At 39.3% G+C, this 25412-nt stretch overlaps 1 protein-coding gene across 1 annotated transcript in view; it reads left to right on the top strand.

Annotated features, from left to right (window-relative positions):
- The window catches only part of RERE (arginine-glutamic acid dipeptide (RE) repeats), a 267612-nt gene that overhangs the window by 20730 nt on the left and 221470 nt on the right, over nt 1-25412 (top strand). Inside the window, exons 2-3 of the mRNA XM_014546200.1 lie at nt 12207-12277; nt 22338-22463. Of these exons, the coding sequence (XP_014401686.1) occupies nt 12207-12277; nt 22338-22463 (197 nt within the window). The remainder of the gene's footprint in view (nt 1-12206; nt 12278-22337; nt 22464-25412) is intronic.

The following is a 25412-nucleotide window of genomic DNA, read 5'->3' as shown; positions in this document are numbered from 1 at the left end:
GTGCTGGAGACACCCTTATGGGGCAGGACTTGCTTCAGTGGGGCTTTGGCGCTCACTGAGTCTGCCCAGGTTTTTAGGCGGAGAAAGGCCAGGCCATTCATATACAAAAGCCTCTGTGCACAGCTTGGGTGGGGTTGTAAATTGGGTGGGGCGGGGTCTCAGGGAATCATCAGGGTGGAGCAAACCACAATGGCTGCCAGTCTGCTCTGCCTCGGAGCGGGAGCGGTCCCGGGGTCTGTGTCCCGCGGCCCTGTGCAGGAACAGTGACCGCTGCAAGCACCTCTGCGAGAAAGCCACCCTCAAGTTCCGGCCCGATGCCAGACAGTCCAGTTTCTCTCCGTATGAGTCTGGGTCCCCAAATTCTCACCTGGAACTGGAGTTCAGAGCAGTCAGGAGCTTGTATCTCCCTCCCGATTGAAAAAGACAACAGCGTACCCAGCTGCCAGTCCCGTCCGGCGTGCCTCCCTACCTCCACACTTCCACACCTCTGCACCTCCTACCGGACTCAGTGCGCTTTTCTCTTTTCTTCTAGTTGTAGAATTTCCACTCAGCCAGCCTTCCCATGGTTCTGGATGATATTCGTTTTGTCTTTTAGTTGTAGTTTTAATGTGGTTGTGCGCGGCAGCAAATTCAGGTGTTTACCTATGCCGCCATCTTGGTTGTCTCTCTGTTTTGCCTCATTTTAAGATAATTTAAACATATTTGTGTACACTGGCCAGACATACTGAATGGTGAATCAGTAAATTCTTGGTCTGGTTCTTTAGCAACAAAAAAGGTTTTGTAATTCCATTGTGTGTGGCCTCCGTTCTCATCATCATCTAGTGACCTCATGTTCCACCTCCAGTCAGTACATTGCTTTCAGGGGAACAGGAAGGATAAGGAAGAGCTGGGCCGCCTTTTTCCTGGATTCAGTTTCCAGAAGTTGAAATATTGTGTCTGTTCATATATCCCATGACCAGAATTAGTCACATGACCAAGCCAGTTGAAAGGGAGGCTGGAAAATCCGAGGGTTGTAGGCCCTGCTAGACATCATATGCTCTGTTATTAAGGAAGAAGGGGAAAGTGAATATTCTCAACTAGCATTCTCTGTTACGGAGACTAAAAAACAAGTACAATTAAGAATATTGATGCCCTGACTGGTTTGGCTCAGTGGATAGAGCATCAGCCTGCGGACTGAAGGGTCCCGGGTTCAATTCCAGTTAGGGGCACATGCCCGGGTTGCAGCTAGATTCCCAGTGGGGAGCATGCAGGAGACAGCCAATCAATGATTCTCTCTCATCATTGATGTTTCTATCTCTCCCTCTCCCTTCCTCTCTGAAATCAATAAAAAAATTTTAAAAAAATAATATAAAAGTATTGAAGGCATATATTTATTTATTTGTTTTCATACCTAGCTCTGATATTATTTACTAGAGGCCCAGTGCACGAATTCATGCACGGGTGGGGGGTCCCTCGGCCTGGCCGGCAGTCGGGGCTGATTGGAGCTGCGGGAGGTTGGCCGGCTGCCCCCATTGGGGCCATTGGGATCAGGGTCCACGGGAGGTTGGCTGTGGGAGCGCACTGATCATCAGGGGGCAGCTCCTGCATTGAGCATCTGCCCCCTGGTGGTCAGTGCACATCATAGTGACCGGTCAACTGATCGTTTGGTTGCTTAGGCTTTTATATATACAGATTGTCAAGTGAAGGACAATATTTTTATTTATTTATTTTTAAATTTCAATCCTCACCTGAGGATATGTTTCTTATTGATTTTAGTGAGAGAGGAAAGGAGAGAAACATGGATCTGTTGCCTCCTGCATGCACTTAGATCAGGGATCAAACCCACAACCTAGGTATGTGCCCAGACCAGGAATTGAAACCTCAACTTTTCGGTGCACAGGATTGTGCCGTGCCAGCACAGCCAAGGGTTTGGTGAGCCTGAGGGGGGGGCGGTGAAGGATGTAGAAAAGACAGACAAAGAGAATAAGCTGGGTATAGGTGGATCTCCTGTGTCTGGCTGAGGCCACAGAGAGAGATCCAGAGGCAAGCTGATGCTTTATTTTATAGCCAGAGGTAAACAAGGTAGTGGTCACCATAGTTACAGTGTTCTTGTGAGTTCCACTTGTTTTGGCAGCACTTGCTGCACCTCCAGCCCATTAGCTTCCCAGATAAGATCTAGGGAGCGTCATAAGGTCAAGCTTAATTATGCTAAGAGGGCTGTGCCCTCTAAGCTGGGACTTGTTTGTGGCTTTGCCAACAGGTCAGTCCGAGGTTTAACTATAGCCGCTCCCTACACAGGATGACACTCCAACCAACTGAGCAACCTGGCCAGGGCAGGGAAGGACAATATTTTTATATTCAGTATCTCTAGCACTTAGCTGGCACATAGGTGGTACCCATAAGTCTCTGTGTGAATGTTTTATGAGTTTATGGTTCTGTTCCTTGTAGACTATATTTTCATTTTTTAGCTTTAATGTAATCTTGACAAGATTTGCCTGTTGCCAGTTCGCTTAAAATGTAGAAGCCTTAATTTCCCCCGCCCCTCAATTCTGATTCATTTCATCTCAGCAGATGTTCAAAACGTGATTTTCCCAAGGTATGATTTACAAAAAACAAAACTCTCATTAAGAGTTATATTGGCCCAGAGCAGCTGCACTCATTTGTTGTAGTGTGTTGAATACAGTTTTGTATAGAAAGCATCCGGAGCATCTTATGGCCCAAATAATAAACAAAATTTCTGATCTCATTTTAGAAATCAAGAGGCATTTAGATACTTTAAATACTGCTACCTTGCTCAGATCTTTGCTAATTTTGATTATAAAAGTGACAGTGGATGGCAGATTACCAGACAAGATCCCATCTACCCCGACTCCCCCACTCAAATACTTTTTAGCTTGAGAATGATGTATATGTTATAAAGCAAAATTACTACATGTTGATTCTTTTTTAAAAAATATATTTTATTGTTTTTTTACATAGAGGAAGGGAGAGCGATAGAGAGTTAGAAACATCGATCAGCTGCCCCCTGCCCACTCCCCACTGGGGTTGTGTCCGCAACCAAGGTACATGCCCTTGACTGGAATCGAACCTGGGACCCTTCAGTCTGCAGGCCGACACTCTATCCACTGAGCCAAACCGGTTAGGGCAACATGTTGATTCTTAAGGAGACTGATAATTGGAAATTGTTGTGTAGGTGGAATTATTTTTTTCCAAATATCTGTGAATACTTACAAGTGACATTTATAATTCATAGTTGGCTGAAGATCCTTATTGAAAATCTGAGGTCTCAGTATTTATTCAGTCATGTGAAAGTGACTAGATATTTTTAATTCTTAAAATATCTTTTGTCTTTTATTTGAATTTTAAAAGAAATGCCTGACCAAACAGCAGTCAGTACCACACTAAAAACCCAAATGAAAACAACAATGATTTAAGGAGGACTAGAAGGAAGAGGTGTGGGTAGAATAAGAGAGTCAGGGAGCAGGTTTCAGTTGCCCTTAGAAATTCTATAAATTAAAGCAAATGATTAAATGTGAAGCCCACTGAACCTGTAATAGACTTTGAATAGCTCGTAGAATTTAATGAGGTATGGTAGATGCCAGCGATAGTATTATTAGTGTTTTATTAATCAGCTGATATCATAAAAGCACAATCTTCTATGTATATAACTTTATGCAAGATATTTTGTGGAGGTGAGGAAGAGCAAGATACAGAAATAGGATTCTAGTCCTTGATTCTTACTCATTTTAAAGGAAGAAGTTATACTCATTCAAGTAATGTTCTGGTGTTAGTAACGGGGTGGGCAAATACCAACTGAATAGGACAGATTGTAAGTTTGTGACATTGAGGAAGACATGAGGATCATAGAACCTTGGCTTGTGTCTTGGAAGTTGGGCAGAATTGCAGTAGGACCAAATAGTGGAAGAGCATCTCAAACAGAGGCATCAGCATGAAGCAGTTCATGGGCTGGGGCCTGAGGGGAGTGTGCTTATAGGAAACTCGGAAACCAGCTGAGCAGATACAGAATATCAAGCTGATAAAAGGAATGGAAAGACTAGTGGTTTTCCTTGACTTTCTTATTTTTGTGTGAATTGCAGTCTGTCAGTCTGTGACCCTGGTGGTTTATAGTTTTGAGGTAGCAAATTCAGGATGTTTTCCTTATTAATATTTGGGTCTTGATTTTATAAGTTTCTCTTACAGTACTTTCTTGTATGCCCTTTTCTCCTGTAAGCATCTCTTTCACATCTGTGTGGATACTTAGATGAAAGATTAATCACTCAAGAAGAAAAATCAGTCATGAGATTGTTGTATTATCTGATAAATAAAATTAACAGGAGTAAATTTCTGTTAAACAGAATATCAGTCTCAGAAGTTATTCAGTACAGTATTTAATAATATGTGCTGTATGCCTCCATTGTATATCTAAATCCATATGGTAAGTTTAGCCTACTTTTATTTATTTTTGTTAATCCTCACCCAAGGATATTTTTTCCATTGATTTTTAATAGAGAGTGGAAAGAGGGGGGAGGGAGAGAGAGAGAGAGAGAGAGAGAGAGAGAGAGAAGAGAGAAACATCTCACATCGATTGGTAGCCTCCCGCATGTGTCCCACCTGGGACCAGGAATCCGGCCTGCAACCCAGATACCTGCCCTTGACCGGAATCGAACCTGAGACCCTGCAATACGTGGGCTGACGCTCTAATCACGTAGCCAAACCAGCTAGGGCTAGCCTACTTTTAATAAATTTCACTTAATGTTTGCACTGTGACTGATTTGAAATATGTAAGGAAATCATCTAATAGTATGTAAGAAATATATATATGTGTGTGTATGTATATATGTATATATATAGCAGAAAGTTTTAATCTTTAGTTTTGCTAGCTTAAAAAATCCATAATAATTTAGCTTCTGTTCAGATTGACAATTTCATTTTCTCTGCTTTTAGTTATAATTTAAGTCCTAACTTTCTGGAAACTTGATAGTAAATATTTGAATGGGAAGAAATAGTAAATGAATATATACATTAGTCATAATAAAGGCTTACAAAATGTGTGGATGCTTATAAAGTACAAAAAAAGTAATTGGCGTGGAAATTTTGTAGCTTGATGCTTGCGCTGTGGAATAGTTGCTTTTACAAAATTGAGAACTGCAGACAAAAATTAAGTGTCATTAATTTCATTGAATAGAAATATGTTCCATTTACTGTACAATCTGGAGCCAGGCTTGAATGAGTTTAAATAGATGAAATCTAAATTATACTGACAGTCCATTAAACAGTAGCAGAAAACCCGTAAAGAAAATGGATTCACTATGATACCAGTTTATAATAAAATCATTTTCCAAATAAGAACTATAGCCAGGCATTGTGAACTCCCCTGTGTATTTCCAGCGAGCACTGCAAATTGGTTGAGCCATTTATTGTGAAGCCCAGGCTCTCAGTTCATTGTTTTCTCAAAAGGAGCAAGCAGTGTTGCTTGAAATCGGCTCTGCAGGATGTGACACCAGAAGATCAGACTTGCAATTTGTTTGTTGTCAGCCATGTGGGGCGAGAAGAACCTGCACTCCAGCCTCTCTGTCCCTGGTGGTTTTTTGTCTGTGGATACTGGGCATAGTGTTCTTAGCAGTGTTGGAGTTTTCTCCACATTCGTTTCCTACATGTACATATTTCAGTCATATTCCAGTTGTAATCTTTTGTGTTCAGGACCTGTCGGCATTTTCATTTAAGCATGCTCTACCTGGCAGGGGTTTGATAGCAGAATTTACTTATTTTTTTATAGGGCTCACTGAATTGAGAGTAGGGTTGTTACCGGTCTTCTCAGGCGTTAGAATGGTAGTTAAGGTGGGGAAGCAAGAATGAAAGTGGTCTAAAATTTCCTTCCCGCATGTCTCTAGTGTCCTAAGACACTTAGCTTCATAGGGCGGATGGCCATCACTGATTTTTAAAATAGATTCCTCTCACCCTTCAATTCCCTGTGTTTTCTTATGGCATTTGAGCTCTATACAAACACAGTAATTAGAACTATTAGAGATCAACATCACTTTAATGGAGTTTGGGTGTTAAACTGGTTAGAATCCTTTCTCATAATAGGGCTTCAATGTAGGTTACAGGGAGAGCTTTTTAAGGAACATTTTCAGAATAAAATATGGTGATGAGAGTGTGATGCAAGTGTCAGACCATGGCTAACATTTAGCATATCAGCATAACTAATAAGATCGCTGTTGCTGGCAGTATGATCTTGCTTTTTCATGTTTGACATAGTTTTCAAGTCCATGTAGAATATGATTGATTTGGGAAGGTCTTGCTCTGCAGCATTTCTTCCAGAATAACAGCATAACTTCTTAAAGTTAGAAAGATAGGCTTGGCTCAGTCTAAGCTTTCGAGGCATTGGAAGATTTTCTAGCTCCTAGAGGAGAAAAGAAAAATGTGGGAAATTTAAACAAAAATCCCTTTGTTTGTTATGGCCTGCTCACCCCTCTACGCCACCACACACATTTGATTTTTCTCATAATTTAATTCCCTGTTAGCATAATAATTCCCTGTTAGCAATGAGGATAAAGGCAGATCAGTGTTAGCTAGAAGTAGATAGTGTTCTGTTTTTAGACAAAAGCCAGTGTGAGCTTTGTAGTATTAGTAGGGAATCTGTAGACATTTGAATACATGGAATTGAATTTTCATGAAATTTAAAAAGGAAGGGACCAAGGAGATATGTTACCTGACATCTCTTTTTCACTGAATTTAGACTTTAAGAACAGCCAATTTTGGTGACCTTTTCAGGGTCAAAATACAGGATAAGGGTAAGGACAGAAGGTTTTACTGAATTGCCGTTTTCCCTTTTCAATTCTCCATTATTCCCTGACACTGTGTATCCCTTCCTCACAAAAGAATCTAGTAGAAAACTAAAAGTGGGCCATCCTGCAATTGAGTTATCCCTTAAAGAAATATTTATTAGAAAACATCATTCTTTATATTGATAGAGCATAGCAGCTTTCTTGCTAGGATCTTGTGTAACTTCTTTTTGATTATACATTTTGGTTCAATTTACTTGGTCTTCACATAGTTTTTGAGTGTTTACCATGTAGAATATTATTTACTGAGGTGAGGGATGATGGGTTTGACTGTTGTACAGACGGGGAAGCTAGAGATGAGAGCTCTGCTAGGGGCGTGCAGCATTTGTGGGTTGATTTGGGTATCAGAATTCAGTGTTTCTAGCATGTGCATACATACATACACTCCTTTTTTGTATGTTGGAAATTTGGAACATCCAGTGTAACTAGTGAGTACCTGTGCAGTTTCTATTCTGCACTATTAGAGCAACCTGCTGTTACCTCATTGAATGGTTCAGTGTCCAGGTTGGAGGTATCCTTGTAAGAGAAATGGCAAGTGGCAGAGCAGCACAGCCCTGAGGGTCGGCCTCCATGTCCACCACTCTGCCACCTGACTGGCTCTCTGAAAAATTTGTGAGAAAGTCTTCGTTCATGCATGCTCTTCACAACTAGTAGAGGTTTTCTATTGGAAATTATATTAGAGTGGCACTGGTCATGCTTTGCAAAGGATGAGAAGGTATTTCAAAGGTGAACAGGCAGAAAGGCATTCATTGCGGAGGGGAGTTCTTTAAGGGGCAGCACTGTGGCTGAGCATTGCCTGACCGCCGTTTTAATGCTGGCTCGTAGTGCTGCTTTGCTCAATTAGTGGGTGAAGTAAGTGTCCACTGTGCTGTGTGAGGAGGCTGTCAGGAAGGATGCTGACAGGTTCTTTGTGTTTCAGGATTACAAACTGCCTAATGCTCCCGGCTATGGTTTTTACCCTTGAGAAGACTGTGCTCTTGCTCTGTTTCAGCAATTTTTTTCTTATTATTAATTAAAAATTCCGTTTTAATTTTTATTGAATTTTTGGGGTGACAGTGGTTAATAAAATGATGTAGGTTTCAGGGGTACAATTCTATAATACATCATCTGTATATTGTATTGTGTGTTCACCACCCCAAGTCAATCTCCTTCCACCACCATTTTTCCTACCTTTACTCTCTTCTGTCTCCCCCCACCCTATTTCAGTGATTTTTCAACCTTTTTCATCTCATAGCACACATGAACTAATGACTACAATTCTGTGACACTCCAAAAAATAACCTGATCTGACAAAAGAGGGTGTAATTGTGATTCATTCACATCAGATGGCTGTTGTGTTGGCTGTTGTCATTTTTTAATTGGATAGTCTATGGCAGTGGTTCTCAACCTTGGCTGCACATTAGAATCACCTGGAAATCTTTTTAAAATCCTGATTTCTGGGCCTCATCCTCCGGAAATTCTGTTTCTTTGTTACTAATGATGAGGCCCAGAAACCAGGATTTTAAAAAGATTCCCAGGTGATTCTAATGTGCAGCCAAGGTTGAGAACCACTGGTCTAAGGGGGTAGGTCAATGCCCTGACTAAACAGTCATTATTGCCTGTTTTAAACATTCTTGCGGCACCCCAGTGTCCTCTTGTGGCACACTGCTTGAAAGTCACTGCTCTATTTCTGCTGATTTGCTGAACGTTGAGAAAGTAGGGCTTTCTTTGCCTTGAGAATTTGCCTTTACGTTTTGGCTGACTTCCTTCCAAAGCTTCCCATATGCTCTGTTGTTTGCAGATGGTACAATAGATTCTTGGACACAAAGCTGTGTTGAGGTTTTGCGAAACAGCCAGAAACACCCCTGTTCGGTGTCATTGCCCAATCATGGATGCAGGATTTGAGGTCATTAATCGTGGGATCCATTCCCAGTCAGAGGCTAGGTGTTAGAGAATAAGTCTTAACCTAGACCCATGGTTTCATTTCCACACACCCCTATACAGAAAAAATTAGTTATCATGTGTTGTTTGGCATAATTGATATAGATGGTAATAGCCTCTTATTTTTCTAGCCCATTTCAGACTTGCTGATTTTAAGATTAATATATATATGTATTTGCCCTGCAACAGCCGTTAGCTCAATCTGATAAATATACATTTTCATATGGGTAATTTTGGAAATGTGCATTATGCACTTAATGGATTGTATCAGCTTTGCGCAGTTCTTCCAGAACTGCTAGCTTTCTGATTTAAAACAAAAAAAGCTCTTTAAAAAAAATAAATAAAAGGTGTCTGCAGTGCTTGTGTTGGTCATGGGGGATTTTCAGGTTGAGGATCATTGAGACCAGCTTCAGATAATCCATGCACTCATAAATTGCATGAAAATTCTTAGAAAATAATTTTGGCTTTAAGCTATTACTGGGCATATAATCCAACTGAAATTTTAACATTGCTCTTGATTTAAGTTCTCATCTTTCCCCTTCCAAATAAACAGCTTTATTTGGGGGCTAACTATAGACATCTATATAAAGTTATTTTCTTAAATAGCTGCTTAATTAATGAGATAGGGAAATATTCATATTCTTATGAATATTTGGCCTTATTTTGTTTTGAAAATCATTAAGAAGAATAAGTAGATTTCTGTGTGTATGAGACTTAAATTCCAAATGGTTTCTTAGACTATATTCTTTTAGTTGGATCACCCTAATTTTTATGGGTTATAAAGAAAAGTTATAGAGATCACTTAATACAGTAACAGATTACTAGCCTTGGACATTGGACTCTCGTGTGAATTTATAGCTTTGGATCAATTTGGGTTGCCATGATAGCTAAGTAGATTTCTGTGTGTATGAGACTTAAATTCCAAATGGTTTCTTAGACTATATTCTTTTAGTTGGATCACCCTAATTTTTATGGGTTATAAAGAAAAGTTATAGAGATCACTTAATACAGTAACAGATTACTAGCCTTGGACATTGGACTCTCGTGTGAATTTATAGCTTTGGATCAATTTGGGTTGCCATGATAACTTATTTACTTACTTACTTATTTATTTATTTATTTGTTTGTTTATTTTTAAAAGCACTCTTTTGCTTTAGAAGCAAAGCCAAATTTTTTAAAAATATATTTTTATTGATTTCAGAGAGAAGGGAGAGAGAGAGATAGCAACATCAATGATGAGAAAGCATCATTGATTGGCTGGCTCCTACACGTCTCCTACTGGGGTTCCAGCCTGCAGTCTGGGCATGTGCCCTTGACTGGAATCGAACCCAGGACCTTTCAGTCCGCAGGCCGCGATGCTCTATGCACTGAGCCAAACTGGCTAGGGCCCATGGTAACTTTTTAAACAGAAAGAAGTGACTGTTTATCTAGTAATAAGTCATTAGTAAGTAAATGTGTTAATTCCATGTCAGATTTGAGAATCTGCTTTCTGCCTTATCCCCTCATGGCAGTGTTTCTCAAGTCAGGAGTGTGAGGAGGCTTCCAATAAGACTGCAGATAAGTGTTTAAGCAAAGGGATGTCATCTGTATATTGTATTTTGTGTTCATCACCCCAAGTCAGGTCTCCTTCCATCACTATTTTCCTCCCTTTACTTCCCCCCCCCCCATTTCAGTGAGGACTTTCTTCATGGTTGACCTTTATTCCCTTCTCTAACAGTTACATCCAGATGTGTTTACAGGTAATCATTTTCCTGAATGTCACTTGGCAGTGAGAGATGAGAGAATATAGTTTCTCTCTTTTTTTTCTGGGAAGTGTTTTTACACACTACAAATTAATAACTGCTTTGTGTCTCAGTAAGAGGGCTTATAGTAATAATGATTCTATTGATTTTGAAAAGTACATATAGAGCTTTTCTTTATGTAAAAAGAACAAAGTTGCCCATAGTTTTCACCCTCTAAGCATCTGTCATATTGAATGCCAGGCACCAGTTCTCGGTGGTTGCAGAGAACACTAAAGTGAGTAAGTTTCTCTGAGTTCAAAGCTCAGCAATAGTAATGTGGACAGTGCAGACCATCTGACTGCCAAATAATTGGACAGGCAACTTAAACTGTTAATTTTATGTAAAAGAAAGGAGATGGATGTTTCTTTATAGAGGAGCCATGAGAATTCACTGCTGCTGGAGGTGACTCCTTATAAGGCTGCAGGTGCTGGCAGAATGAAGGAGTGAAAAGGTTTGGCATGGGTGGAGGTAGTGGTGTTGGTGTTTCTTTTGTAGAATGCAGCCTAGTGGAAGATGAGATGTGGTGGATGTGGTATGGGATCAGACCACTGAATATGGAAAATTTTTGTTCTGTGGGCTTTAAGAACGGGTAAGTCATTCGTTAAGAAAATGACCTGTTAATTTTGAAGCCAGTGAATAGTAGCTAGGTATGACAGTGTTATGTATGAAATAGGAAGAAGAGGGCATATACACTGTCCTTTGTGTTCAGGTTGAGTGGGATGAGTAAATAATTGATATCTAGAGATTTGACATACAGGTACAATAGGGATTAGAACACAGAAATTAAGACCCTTAGGTGTCCCAAAATTGTGCAGATTGGAGCTATAGTTTTTACTTAGGAATGAATTTCTTCTGTTTTTGTTTTTTAAATGTTTTTATTGATTTTTAGAGAAAGAGGAAGGGAGAGAGAAAGAGAGATAGAAACATTGATGAGAGAAACATCCATCATCGATTGGCTGCCTCCTGCACGCCCCTACTGCAGATCGGGCCCACAATCAGGGCATGTGCCCTGACCAGGAATTGAACCAGTTATCTCTTGGTGCATGGGATGATGCTCAGTCCACTGAGTCACCCCAGCCGGGTGGATTCTTCTGCTTTTACTTGAATACCAAATACGAGAGAGGAAGAGAGATATCTATGTGCCATAAAGTGTGTTTAGGTTAAAATTTATAGTGAAAAGATCATTGTAATGGCATGTTCAAGCTAGTCATTTTTACATTTCATTTCTTTCCTCACAAAATAATAATTGAAAATAAAGTAGCACTTGGTCAAGCCATTTCTCTTTATAATGATGAGGCATCTATTTGAATAAGATATTCAGGATTTTGTCTTGGTAGCAAGATATTCAGGTTTTGTCTTGGTGGGTAAATTTGAGCAAGTACCTTCAACTGAATGTGGATACTCCCATGGGATTTCCTCCTCCCCCTTCTTCAGGGACCCTGAAAACAATAATTGAGGCTTTATCAAGTTCTTTAACAGAAAAGTGGTAAAAAAAAGAACCCAAGGGCTGCTTCCCTTTAGCTTAAAATTACTAGTAATTTAATATTACCTTTGAGAAAAAAATTTTCTCTAAAAAGTATGTGCTTTGTCATTTATTTATGTGTGCAGTGGCTTTATGGGCCCTGTCTTTGTTCCCTTAAAGGTAAATGCCATTGTTTTAAAATTTCTTTTTCTTTTAAAGACTGTGTGTATATCGAGAGTCGGAGACCAAACACACCGTATTTCATCTGTAGCATTCAAGACTTCAAACTGGTAAGCATTTTTTTCACGTGCTCTTGATTCTTCTCTGGACCTTCTCTTTCCAGTTCCTCTGGCTGTCTCATGGTTGCTTGTCTATCGTATTGATTTTATAACCAGTTTACCTTCTTGAGTGCTAACGCTCCCTGGTGGCAATAGCACTCACACAAGGCAGTCACCAGTTTTATCTTCCCAGTTTTGTGACACTTAGATTTACAAAGCTCATATTGTAAATAATGTGTGTAAAGTTTCCTTCCTCTCATAGGTGTTTTAACATCAATTTCTGAGATTCCCTTGAGTTTCTGAAGTAGTTTGTTTCTTCTCAGCCATTGGGAAGAGCCTGAAGAAGAGTAATTTTGGCATTTGATGATTGGAGAAAAAGAATGTACATGGGCCAGAGACTGGTTTCGGTGGTGACCATAATTAATTTACTTAGATATTGTAGTGAGTGTGGAGTGTATCTTAAATCTTTTTTTGGGGTCTCCAAGTAGTGGAGGTTGGAAGTCTGGCTCAGGGATGGTATAGCTATAGTACTTTCTCATTAAAAACTTTTCCTAAGTTCATTAAGTATTGATGTTGCCCGCTATGATCTCTTTGTTTTGGACCAGTGGTCCCCACACTAGGGGTTTTAGATCCCTGGATATCTGTAGAGATTTTGCAAAGTCTGCAAGTAAACATTCTCAGTCTTAAATAAATGTACCTCACACATCTGTACAACTGCTTTTCAAATGTATTAATATGCTGCTGTGGTTTTAAAAATTTACTTATTTAATGATAATATGCACTGAAGAATCCCTGTTTATTAGGTATTTCCTCAAGCGGTTGATAAGTGAAATACTACTGAAGTACTGTTATTTGGGGATCTTTTGAAACATTTAGATCTTAAAAAGGGATCCCTGTACTTGAAGGATTGTTACCACTCTCTAGTTTTAGATGTAGAGAAATCCTAATCCTAATTTGTAGAGACTTTATCAGTGTCTGTGACTGTCCTTATTTCAAAAACCCCTTGAAACGTTTGACAATTAATTATATGTGATATTTCAGTCTAAGGAAAAGTAATGCAGTAGTCGGAAGAGATCTTTAACTCCCCATCTTCTTTGTTTCTGATGCCCCAAATATCTAATTAGCATATTCCAATTTAGTTAATAAGTGCATGCCGTTTATTTTTTTTTCTTAAAAAATTACTGCATAAGTAATACATGCTGACTGTTATAAAAGAAAGTCAAATGTGCCATTTACTCCCGAGGATTACACTTGGTAAACTGCTTTCAACTTCCTTGCTTGTTTTGCAAGATGGCCTTGCAGTTTAATCTTGTAAAAGTCAACTGCTTTTTATTCAGAATTTATGTCAACACAAAGTTTTATCATTTTAGAGGTCTTTGTTATTTGTTACATGTTTCCTTTCAAATATTTTTTACAGAAGCTACACTGACATTTGAAAATCTGGGCGGTGGCCTTGTTTCCTGAAGAGTTTTGTTTGGCTAGTGGCTGCTGCTACTGCTCTTTTTCTGGTCACTGTCTTTGTGTGTGATTTTTATCAAATATAATACCAGTGCACCATGGAAAAGATACAGCTGTGAAATAAAATTGCAAAGATTTTTCTTTTACCTTTTAGAACCTGAGCCCCTTTTGTACAATTTGTGCACAATGGCTGGTGCCTTCATGTTTGTACAGCGTTGCTTATGAAATGCTGATTATAATGTGATAGTCCAGGGCAGAGGTTCCTGCTGAGTTATAGTAATTGCTCAGGGTATTAACAGCAATAAAAGCTGAAGCTTCTGTTGTCAGTATTGGTCTAGTACAACACACTAAAGCTGTATGCAAAAACAATGTGGGAAAAGGGTAGGGTGCAGTATGTTAAGATACCTTTTTCTAAATCACACACTGCTATGCCTTATGGGTTTTTTTGTGTGTTTTTTTTTGAGTTCTGTATTCAGCACACATCATAGTTAATGTAAAAATAACAGTGATATTGAAATATTTACTACTGGAAGGAATATAGTTATCGTCTGGATATCCGCTTTCTTCTTTCCTTGGTTTTCAATACTATTTACGAAAAGGTAATCTAATAGAGGAGAATAATTATAGGTTGTTGTTTTTTTCTTCTTCAGCTTACCCAAGCTATAGGGGAAAGGATGAACAGAAGGAAATAAGCTTTTTTTTTTTTTTTCCTCTGCAAGATTTTAAAAAGAAGAAATTGGAGTTGATTTTGCCCACAGGAAATACCATGCATGACAAGTGGAACAATGGAAAACAAAAGCCAATAGCTTTGAAATGTTGTTGATTATTTTATCTTTATTTGGTTTGGGGTTGTAACTAAAATGTATTTCTTTGTTTATACCACTGATTATAATTAATCCTTTTACCATGGTGAGTTTGTGAATATAGTTATATTTGGGGACTGTATAAAGAATTGGGCGAATGCCCCTTATGGTACATGTTAGCTAAGAGTACAGTGTTAAACACATCAGAGACTAAAGAATTGAGAAGTGGACTTAAGGAGACAACTACCACTAGTCACTAGCACAATGCCAGTGTATTGGACTGAGGACCCTGGGTAAGAAGGGTCTTTGGATTTTATGCAGGGATCTGATTGTCTTCCCATAGATTCTGAGTCCATGATAGGAAACATAGCTGCTTCTGTTGACCAGGTTTACATCTGTTGTCCTGGTAAACTATTAAACAGTGTCCCTTTTCACTCAAAGGTGTCCCTATTGGGGTGACAGGTTATATGGGGATGGGAATCATGGCTTCCATTTTATTAACACTTAACCATCAAAACACATACATAAGGCCTCTCTGTCCTACATTGGTAGATATATTTAGAACCTGCACTTCCACAGGGGTAGGTGAAAGCTATGATGTTGCAAAAAAATTGAGTTCCTAACAGAACTGAGGTTTTTGGAAGTAGCATTTTCAAGGGAAGGGAATTATTTGTTCTATTAGGATGCTTTCATTCTCTTCGGAAGTATTCATTAGATGGGCTTATTTACAAATGGGGGGACTGGGTTTGTTTGACTACAATGGCAGAAGTATCTGAGGAACATGTGAAAAGCAGGGGCAGGAGAGGTAAGGTTGAATTATGGACAGTGTATGCTTAGAAGCAGGAAGAAAGAGGGATCATCAATTAAATAAGGCAGCTTTACACCTTAGGCTTCTGAATTAAATATTAAAGCAGTTGGCAAAATCTTTAGCTCTTGGAAAGAACAGTAATGTGGAATGGCAATCTATGATCTTTGTGGCCTGGCTTGATGAACTGAGAGACTGAGTAGCTAGCAGGGAGGGCAAAGCTAATGGGATGAGTCAAGAATTGCCTCAGTGAGAGGGGGCTGGGGCAGGTGTAAGCAGGTCATAGGCAGGCTGGTGTGATGGGCAGGACGCCAGGGAAAGCAGAGAGTTGGAACATTGCAGAGCTGAGGGGGAGAGTGCTCGCCTCCTTGAGCTCTCCGGATGTGGCTTCCAGGTGGAGTGAGAGTTCCCCTCAGTGAAGCCTCTTCTTGGCCAGTTTGAGTTGATCTCAGTAATTGCAACTGCAAGAGCTTAGCATTCCACCCTCCACCCTTTCTTCTGCTGCACTCCCATAGCTTTTCTGGTCACTGTGTGACTTGGTGTTTTGTTTTTTTTTTAACATATATTTTTATTGATTTCAGCGAGAAAGGAAGAGGGAGAGAGAGATAGAAACATCAATGATGAGAGAGAATCATTGATCGGTTGCCTCCTGCAAGCCCCCCCAGTGGGGATCGAGCCCCGCAACCCGGGCATGTGCCCTTGACCGGAATCGAACCTGGAACCTTTCAGTTCCCAGGCCGATGCTCTATCCACTGAGCCAAACCAGCTAGGGCGTGACTTGGTTTCTTAGAGAATTTTGTTTCTGAATGAGTCGGTCTCACCAAGGAGCATTATATCCCAGAGTGCAATTAAGAATGTTTTGGGTTGGCCCTAACCGGTTTGGCTCAGTAGATAGAGCGTCGGCCTGCGGACTGAAAGGTCCCGGGTTCGATTCCAGTCAAGAGCATGTACCTTGGTTGCAGACACATCCCCAGTAGGAGGTGTGCAGGAAGCAGCTGATCGATGTTTCTCTCTCATCGATGTTTCTAACTCTCTATCCCTCTCCCTTCCTCTCTGTAAAAAAATCAATAAAATATATCTAAAAAAATGTTTTGGGTTGTAATCAGGGCCTTTGACAAGCATTTATTGAAAACTTACTTTGTGTTCTTTGCTGGGTGCAGCACCATAATGGGGGCTGAAGAATGTGAGATCTAGTTCCTTCCCTCTGATTGTAGGTTCTAAGGACAGACAGCGGTGGCGTTTTTGGATATCAGTCCTCTTTGGAGAACATTGAATAAGATTGATGTGGGGGAAGACATTCAGTTTTTGTCCCCAAGAAAGATTTCTTTCTTGCTTTTACTAAAAAACAACAAAATTCCATATTTATAGAAACCCAGGCCTTAGCATAATAGAGTTAATGTGCTATCTAGAAATAATCATGGATTCTGAGAATGCTCAATAAGAAGATCATTGAGATTAGTAATTTCCATTCAGTATAATACCCAGGAGTTTCTGGTCTGGGTCTAGCAGTAGTAGTTCATACCTAAGTCTTCATTCACAGGTAAGTAATCGAAGCTGTTCCTTTAATATTCTACATGGGAATTTTGTGTGGATTCTTAATGAATTTCTGTCATTTATGCAGCAGAAAAAGTATGATTTTGGTTTCTTTGAGTTACAGTTATCTATCTATTCTTCAGTTGTTATATGAAATGAATTTTCAGGTAGGATATATAATTATTACAAGTATTATTTTGAGCAAATAACATTGATTCACTGGGCTCTTATTTGGTTAATTAAAACTAGGAAAGTTATTAAATTTATACCTGGTCTAAACATTCCTCAGAGTTGGGGATATGTCATTAAGAATATTATGGTTATATCCAGTTTACTGTTTAGGGCCCAATGTGTTGTTATGGCTCTGCATGAATGAGTGTGCTGTTGTATCATTTATGTCCCTAACAGTTTAAGTCCTAAGTACTGATTGTGAATGCAGAATAGCTAAATCCTTAATGTGCCACTAGTTATCTTGGAGAAGGCACATCTCCGTTACTGCTGTGAATGTGGGGGCCAAATTATTCAAGATTTCAATTTCCCTCTTTGTTTCATTGCCAGATGTGAGCAGCAGGGAGAGGAGCATTGGGAATTTCTTTCTGATTCCTGGTTTGATAGGGTTACACCCCAAGAGCTGATTACAACAAATCGCAACTGCAGAAAAAGTAGCTTTAGCTTAGGTTCCATTTACTATTAAAATTGCCCTCTCTACCCCAAGTTGAATTTCTCAGAAGTGAAATAAAAGTATGAACCTGCTATTCGTGCTCACTTCGGCAGCACATATACTAAAATTGGAACGATACAGAGAAGATTAGCATGGCCCCTGCACAAGGATGATACACAAATTCATGAAGCGTTCCATAAAAAAAGAAAAAAAGAACCTGCTATTCCTTCTTTAAAATGGAAAGTTATTGAGGATAAGTAATTATATCCTCTCATTTTTTGTTAGAGATCTTTACATAGGTAATGCTGGGAGGTGTGAGAGACACATTTACATGCACTCTTTGTGCGTACATACATGTGTATGCACCATGGGTTAGTTATCATTATACACCATTTTAATATTAGGTAATTCTTGTATTAAAACTGTTCTGGGGGTGGGCAGGATGTCCACATTAATTTGAACATGGCTAACTCAGAATTTGAGATGCTTTTCTGGGACTGAGATTAGGGATGGAACAGTGCATGGGTTGACAGCTTGAGCTTGACATCAGTTTGTTCCATCAGTTGCTCTCTTTCATGACCTTGGGCAAGAAACTTAATCCTCCTAACCTTACTTTATTTACTTATGAAGTTGGGATATAAAGCACCTGTCTTGTAGGTAGATTGTTTTTAGGTTAAAAGCTAAGTCTACAAAGTGGATAGTAGCACAGTGCCTGGGCCATGGAATGACAAAGATCATGATGTTGATGTGTAGCTTTAAGCTTTGTGAAGGCAGACATCACACCAGTTTTATTCATTGGTGTATACTGAGCACTTAGCATATTGCCTAGCCCACATAAGATCCACAGTAAATATTTATTGAATATTGAATGAAGTAACATTTCAGTGGAAGGAATTCACTGGGTAAAATTTTTTAAAAACATTAGTAATAGTTTGATACAATGTTTGCATTAGCTACAGATTAACTTTCTGTTTATTAAACAAGCCAAAGAGATCTGCTTCTTTAGTTTTTGTTTAAGCTTGCAATGTGTAATATTTTCTATACTTAAATAATAAAACTCTATTCTTAAAACACTTTAAAACTCAGTTTCTTATTTTCTTCAGGAAGTTTACATAAGGGTAGCCAAAGTCATAACATTGATTAGGTATTGCTATAGTGTTTTGAGCTTTCTATAATACTTTTATTTATTTTTTTATATTTTATTTATTTTTTACAGAGAGGAACGAGAGAGATAGAGAGTTAGAAACATCGATGAGAGAGAAACATTGATCAGCTGCCTCCTGCACATCTCCCACTGGGGATGTGCCCGCAACCCAGGTACATGCCCTTGACCGGAATCGAACCTGGGACCCCCCAGTCCGCAAGCCGACGCTCTATCCACTGAGCCAAACCGGTTTCGGCTCTATAATACTTTTAGCAAAGATAAATGAGGGCTCAGTACATATGTAAACATCCCAGAGAAGGCCAGCTTATAGGAAAAATGCCTTACGTATGATGATTCATTTCTCTGCAAAGCAACGGTTGTCTGTCTTGTTTTTCATAGTCCCTCAAGTCAGGCCTGCAGAATTAGTATTTCTTTTTATAGTGCTTTCTTTTCGTTCCCCACAAGGTCAGTACCACCCAGCTGCAGCTTTGTTACTTGAGTGTAACGTTGGACAAGGAAGTGAAAACTGTGAGGTTTGTTATCAAGTGTTTTCAATTTTCTGGAGTGAGGAATGAAGTGTTACTTTAAGAGATAATGGGATGTAGAGCTGAGAGGATTCTTTAAGAGGAGTTGCTCCTTTCTGTTGGTTTAGTTTTCACCTGTCAGGAGTGAGTGCGTAGCGTGGCAGCCCTCTCCTACAGTGATTTCTCAGCCAAGAAAAGGTGTGTGTTACTGATTTGGTGCTAGAGCAGTGGTTCTCAACCTTGAATGCACATTAGAATCACCTGGGAATCTTTTAAAAATCCTGATGTCTGGGCCTCATCCTCCGGAAATTCTGTTTCTTTGTTACTAATGTTGTGGCCCCACCCCATAACAAAGAAACAGAATTTCCGGAGGACGAGGCCCAGAAATCAGCATTTTAAAAAGATTCCCAGGTGATTCTAATGTGCAGCCAAGGTTGAGAACCACTGTGCTAGAGGATTCTCAGGGAGGGCCACAACTTTTTTTCTTCTTTGTTTAAAATAAAGGTCATGGTTGCTTAGTTGTTTCCATAAGCATTGTAATTAATAAACTACAATGGGGTGTTGGGCTTACTCAATGCTATGTTTGGAGTAAGCCACCAATAATAAATACACTAAGTCCTCCTCACTTAACATTGTTGAAAGGTTCTGTGAGTTTGAGGGGAATGACATATAACAAAACCAGTTTTACCACAGGCTGATTGATATAAACAAGTGTTAAGTTCCTAAGACTTCTCATCAGTGTTATAATGAAATGAAGATGAACAAAAAGAGGACCTGCTGTATGTGTTCCTGTACTGTCTTTTTCACATGTAAGTTTGATGTTATTTGTATTTAATCCTGTAATAGGCAAGAGTAGGATGAAATCTCTTAGTCAGATGAGGTGATACTGGATCTTGGCTGCTAACTCGTCCCCCAATTCTGGAGCAGTCATGTTGAGAGTTATTTTGAATCACCACAACCATTTTGCATGATATGAATGTCAGGTTATAAATGGCGGGGTGGTATTCACATACGTGAAAATCAAAATGAGGCTTTGGGAATAAATAATCTCAGAGCACCTATTGACCCCATTTATTCAGCTTCTCATCGATCTGTTTTCACTCATGACTGACAGTCATTATAGACCACATGGGATTTAAAGTTTTAATGGTTCATGGTTACTGTGAAGTTGGTAATTCATTTTGTTCTAATTTATATGGATTTTAGGACTCTTAAGAAATAACTGGAAAAGTTTTACTTAATTATATTTATTGTCATAAAATATTTATCTTAAATGTTATTTACTAAGCCTGTTCTCTATACGTGAAATTTTTTCAATGCGAAAGACTCTAGGTATTCTAACTGTTTAAAAAGGAGCTTAGGAAAGTTTGAGACAATTTGATATTTGCAGAGATCTGCTGTGCAAGAATATTTGTAAAGCCTTGTCATTCAAACTCAATTCCATACAACTGGAAATTTGTAATTTGGATGTGGATGTTTGTGTTAAAAACCAGCTCAAAATAGTCTAAAAGGCTTATTAGAACTGAAATAAAATGAGGGAAATGGAGATACTGTGTCAATGTTTTCTGACTCCTAAATAAGAACAATGATATGCTTTGAAATGATGCCTTTTTTAATGCTTAAAATATTTTAATCATTACCTGAATTTTTGCATATTTAAAATATTGCCAAGGTGCTTAGAAATTATTTACTAGGTGTCTTTGTTTAAAGCCCTTGATTTGAATGTATAAGGATTTGAGTGGTCTGATTAATTGAATTTTTAGTGAAGAGATTAACCACAAATTTATTTCTATTTGATGCTTATGGTAAAAAATATTGAGTATACTTTACATTCTTGTGCACAGTTGAATCTTTGATTTGGAATCTGTACTGTTGGTATGGGGAGGGGGGAGCTGTGTGGTGGAGAAGGTTATGACTACTAACACTTGATTTAATCACATATTGTAACCAAGACGGTGGGAGTCAGAGACTGACCACACACCAAGCGTGGGGCCCAGGATGTGCTGTAGAAGGTGATCTGTAGAGAGGGAAAAGAAGACCACCATGATAAAGACATTCCCAATATTAGCTTACTTTCTTGGGGTTTGTCTTTTTTGTTTGTTAGACATAGGCATTAAATCTTGAATTATAGGAAGTTGTTAGAGAATGATTCTTTGCTTCTCAAAAGGAGTTAATGTGACAGGACTCCCTAAAAAGATTTAATATTAAAAAGTTTGCTTATCTGTAATTTTTAAACAACTTTAAGAACAGAAATCTTATATAAACATTTGCGTTTTATGATGTTTTTAGTTCATTTAAAACCTCATGAAATTGAATTGTTAGTGGTTGTTTTTTTTTGGAAATGTTATTGCTCTCTAGAATGTTTGAAAGGGATCATATTCAAACTCTTAGATACCTTTTTTTGATACTTAAAAGAATTATGCTGGCTTTCAGAAGTTGCTCTCTAATCATATGCTAGTTTTAAATTTTCTAGTTTCTTAAAAATACCAAACTGGTTTTGCCCTTAAAAGAAATAATATCTTTCTTGAACTTTATGTTCTATGCCTGTTCATTGTACTTACCTTGTGGGCATTGGAGAAAATAGAAACTTATTTGAATGGTGTCTTTTTTCTTCTGGTGTTAAGCCTTTGTCTTTCACCTTGCCTTTAGTTTTCCCAAATTAAACGAGGACTTTCAGAAAATGGTAGGATCTTTCTTTGAAACCCCTAATGCCTTGAACATTTCCTTATTAAGTACATGCCTTACGACTCTAGCATCTCTCATTAGAAACGCTTCTGAAAGCTCGCTTCGTCCACTTGGGGTTCATTTTTATTATAAGCAAAGCATGCCACTGTCACTGTGCTTGGGCACTGTGTCATCTTACCTTGGTTATTTTGAGGGGCACACACCATACTGCTTTGTGACAGGATCCAGGTTAAAGTGTAAAGCTGGAGGGTCATGTGTCTGTTCACGCTGAGCGAATGAAGGAAACGGTTTTGATTCATGCAGAAAGGTTAACTTTAGTGGTCGAACAAATTCTCTGAGATTTCAGACGCCATCTGCTAAAGGATTTGTGCAGATGCTTGCTTGTGTGCTGGGTGCCCCTAGTAACCAGGGCATGAGGGGACATTGGGCATGTTAACTTAAAACTTTTTTCTTTTTTAGGTCCACAACTCCCAGGCCTGTTGCAGATCTCCAACTCCTGCTTTGTGTGACCCCCCAGCATGCTCTCTGCCGGTGGCGTCACAGCCACCACAGCATCTTTCTGAAGCCGGGAGAGGGCCTGTAGGGGTAAGGAGAATCCCGTTTTTAAAAGCTGTCAATATTTTATATCCCATAGGGTATAAAATAGGAATATTACCTCCCTCCCCAGAGCCCCTTTAAAAATGTGCTGTATTGTATGTGTTTTTAAAGGAGTAACAAGTACATGCACAGAGGAAGCAAAATACGGGACTTACCTTACCCCTCTAGGACAGTTCCAGAAGTTAGCGGGGTTTGTGGTGTAGGGTATTTTGGCACCAGCAGAGAGCATGCTGGGCTGCTGCAAGGAGCAGGAGCTGGCAATCAGCAGCGAGTATGGATGTTGGCAACTGAAATGGGGGAAACAGGGGGTAAGTTTGAGACCAAGTGGAATGTGCATCTCCCCAGGACCATTGGGACTCGTGGCCCACAAATCTAAACTGTTTTGGGTGCTGTCCTCCCAGGTAAAGTTTTGTGGAGTATTGCTCAGAAGTAGCTAGGCTTCTCTGCAGGGCAGATACAGACTAAAACACTGAAAGGCATGGGTTGGGGTGTAGGTAATAGTACTCTCAGCGGTACTCTGCTAATTCCTCTGTTACCTGGTGGTAATGTGGGATGTGTGTGAGATGTAGCAGGATGAAATGTCCCTAGTTAGTTATCCCTTAGAACACAGGACCCGGTGTGCGATCTCGGAGGGCTAGTTCTGTCTTCTGTCTTACCTTTTCTGAAAGCTGTGTACATACCTTTCCTTTTTTCCCCTTTATTTGTGAGGATTGAATGGTAAAGCTTTCTGAAAGATAGGTGTTATTGTTCTGATCAACTGCTGTGAATCACTGAAGAAATAAATGTAAGACCTGTCTTTCTCTTGCATGTAATCTGACCAAACCCATACTCAGAAAATGACACAAGAAAATAGTCATTCCAGATGCACACGCGCTATACAAGATACTGGGAATGTGTAATGAATTGTTCCGTGGCAGCGTAGAACATTCATACCTTGAGACTAAGAGAAGAGAATGCTCCAAACGGGCAGTAGAACTGGGAAAGCTTTGTGATGAGAGGTCGGTTTTGAGGAGCTGGTTATGTTTTTGATACATCAGTAACCTGTGGCCAGGCAGAGTGGAGGAGCCTTCCAGGTGTACATGTCAGCTTGTCCCTATAAGCAACATAGACAATGAGCCTGGTGAAGCTGGGAGTTGTGAGAAGACCACAGGACGTCAATAAAGAGCACAGGTTAGTGGGACTTGGGAGGCAGAGGTGGGGATATAAAATGGGGCTGGATCATAAAGGATCTTAAAGGTTAGAAAAGGTGAAATTTTATGTGATAGTCGGAAGAGAGCCTTTGCAGCCTTTTTTATTTCCTGTAAGCCGATTTGCAAATCACTGCTTAAGAAGATTCATTGGGAAGCAGAATGCTGTGTGCAGTGGGGAAAGACTGAAAGTTCCAATTAGGAGGCTAGGGCTGTCATCCATGCATAAAATGAAGAGGACCAAGACAATAGAGATGGGATATTAATAATTGTAACAAAATCAGGAATAATTGTCACAACAACAATTTCATGTTTGGGTAATTGCCAGTGTAATTTATCAAGAATTAGACCAGAAAAAAGGTTCACATTATGGAAGCCTTGGAATTATTGATATAATAGCCATTCACAATGTAAGATAAAACCCAGTGTAGTGGATAAAAGTCTAATTTTAATCCCTGAAGAGAGAGATTGACATTTTAAGGGACAAATTAGCAGAGTCCTGACTTGACTACCTATTTCAAAAGCTTCAGCCTTTACCACTTACCATCTTATTTCCATATGTGTCTAAGAAATGGCTGTTCTCTTTCAGGCTGATTGTTTCTCTGTTCTCTAATCAGTGTGGATGTCACTGTTAGACTGTTTCGTTTCCACAATACTCACCAACCAGGATTTGCTAAATAGATTGAAATTTTTTCCAATAACAGTAAACTTGTTCTGTGAGCATCAGTGATGGCCACTGTTTAATTTTTAGCAGTGAAAGTGTTGTGGTCACTGAGGATTTAAATAAGTTTATGATTGGTGGTGGACTCAGATACCATCATATGAAGGCTTGAGAAGATTCTGTAATAAGATGATAAATCTTTTAGTCAAGATGCTGCTGCTAAAGCTAACTGTATTGATTGTTCTGTAACAATGCTTCATGCTGCCAAAGTCATTTGAGCTGGATCTGAATCGGATCCAGTTGGCAAAGCCCCCTCCCGCGTTGAGGGGCTCTCATAAATTCTGCAGGCACACAGATCTAATACAGTGTAATGAGAGAGCTGCTGGGGGAAAATTGATTACAGGGTTGCAGACAATATCATTAATGTTTCTTGCCATGATACACCAGATGTCTTCGCTAATAGACTATTTTTGTTAATTTAGTTTTTATACCATGGCATTGCTTGCATCATAATTTAACTTGCTTTGCATATTCAGGTATATGTGATCTGTGTTTCTACACTAATAGATGTATCAACTCATAAGATTTAATTTTATAAATTTCTAACTTATTGACCATTTTTAAAGTATTTGTACTGGAAAGGCAATATTTTTACTTGTTATTGAGAATCCGTTAGCTTGGATGTTTTCTAGCAAAAAGTACTGTGTTTACTGGTAGTTCGGGGGTAGATGAGATGGCAAAGAAAACATTGCTCAGATCCTCAGTAGACGGGGCAGAGATGGTCCCAGTGCAAGGTGGTGTGAATGGCACGAGAAATTCTCCAAAGCAGAAATGGTTCAGCCATTTTATTTTATTTTTTTAATATATTTTATTGATTTTTTACAGAGAGGAAGGGAGAGGGATAGAGAGTTAGAAACATCGACGAGAGAGAAGCATCGATCAGCTGCCTCCTGCACACTCCCCACTGGGATGTGCCCGCAACCAAGGTACATGCCGTTGACTGGAATCGAACCTGGGACCCTTCAGTCCGCAGGCTGACGCTCTATCCACTGAGTCAAACCAGTCAGGGCTGGTGCAGCCATTTAAAGG

The sequence above is a fragment of the Myotis brandtii genome, unplaced genomic scaffold (genome assembly GCF_000412655.1).
Source record: "Myotis brandtii unplaced genomic scaffold, ASM41265v1 scaffold434, whole genome shotgun sequence".
Lineage (NCBI taxonomy): Eukaryota > Metazoa > Chordata > Mammalia > Chiroptera > Vespertilionidae > Myotis > Myotis brandtii.
The sequence above is the reverse complement of the archived record's forward strand: the minus strand, read 5'-3'. Positions and strand labels throughout refer to the sequence as shown.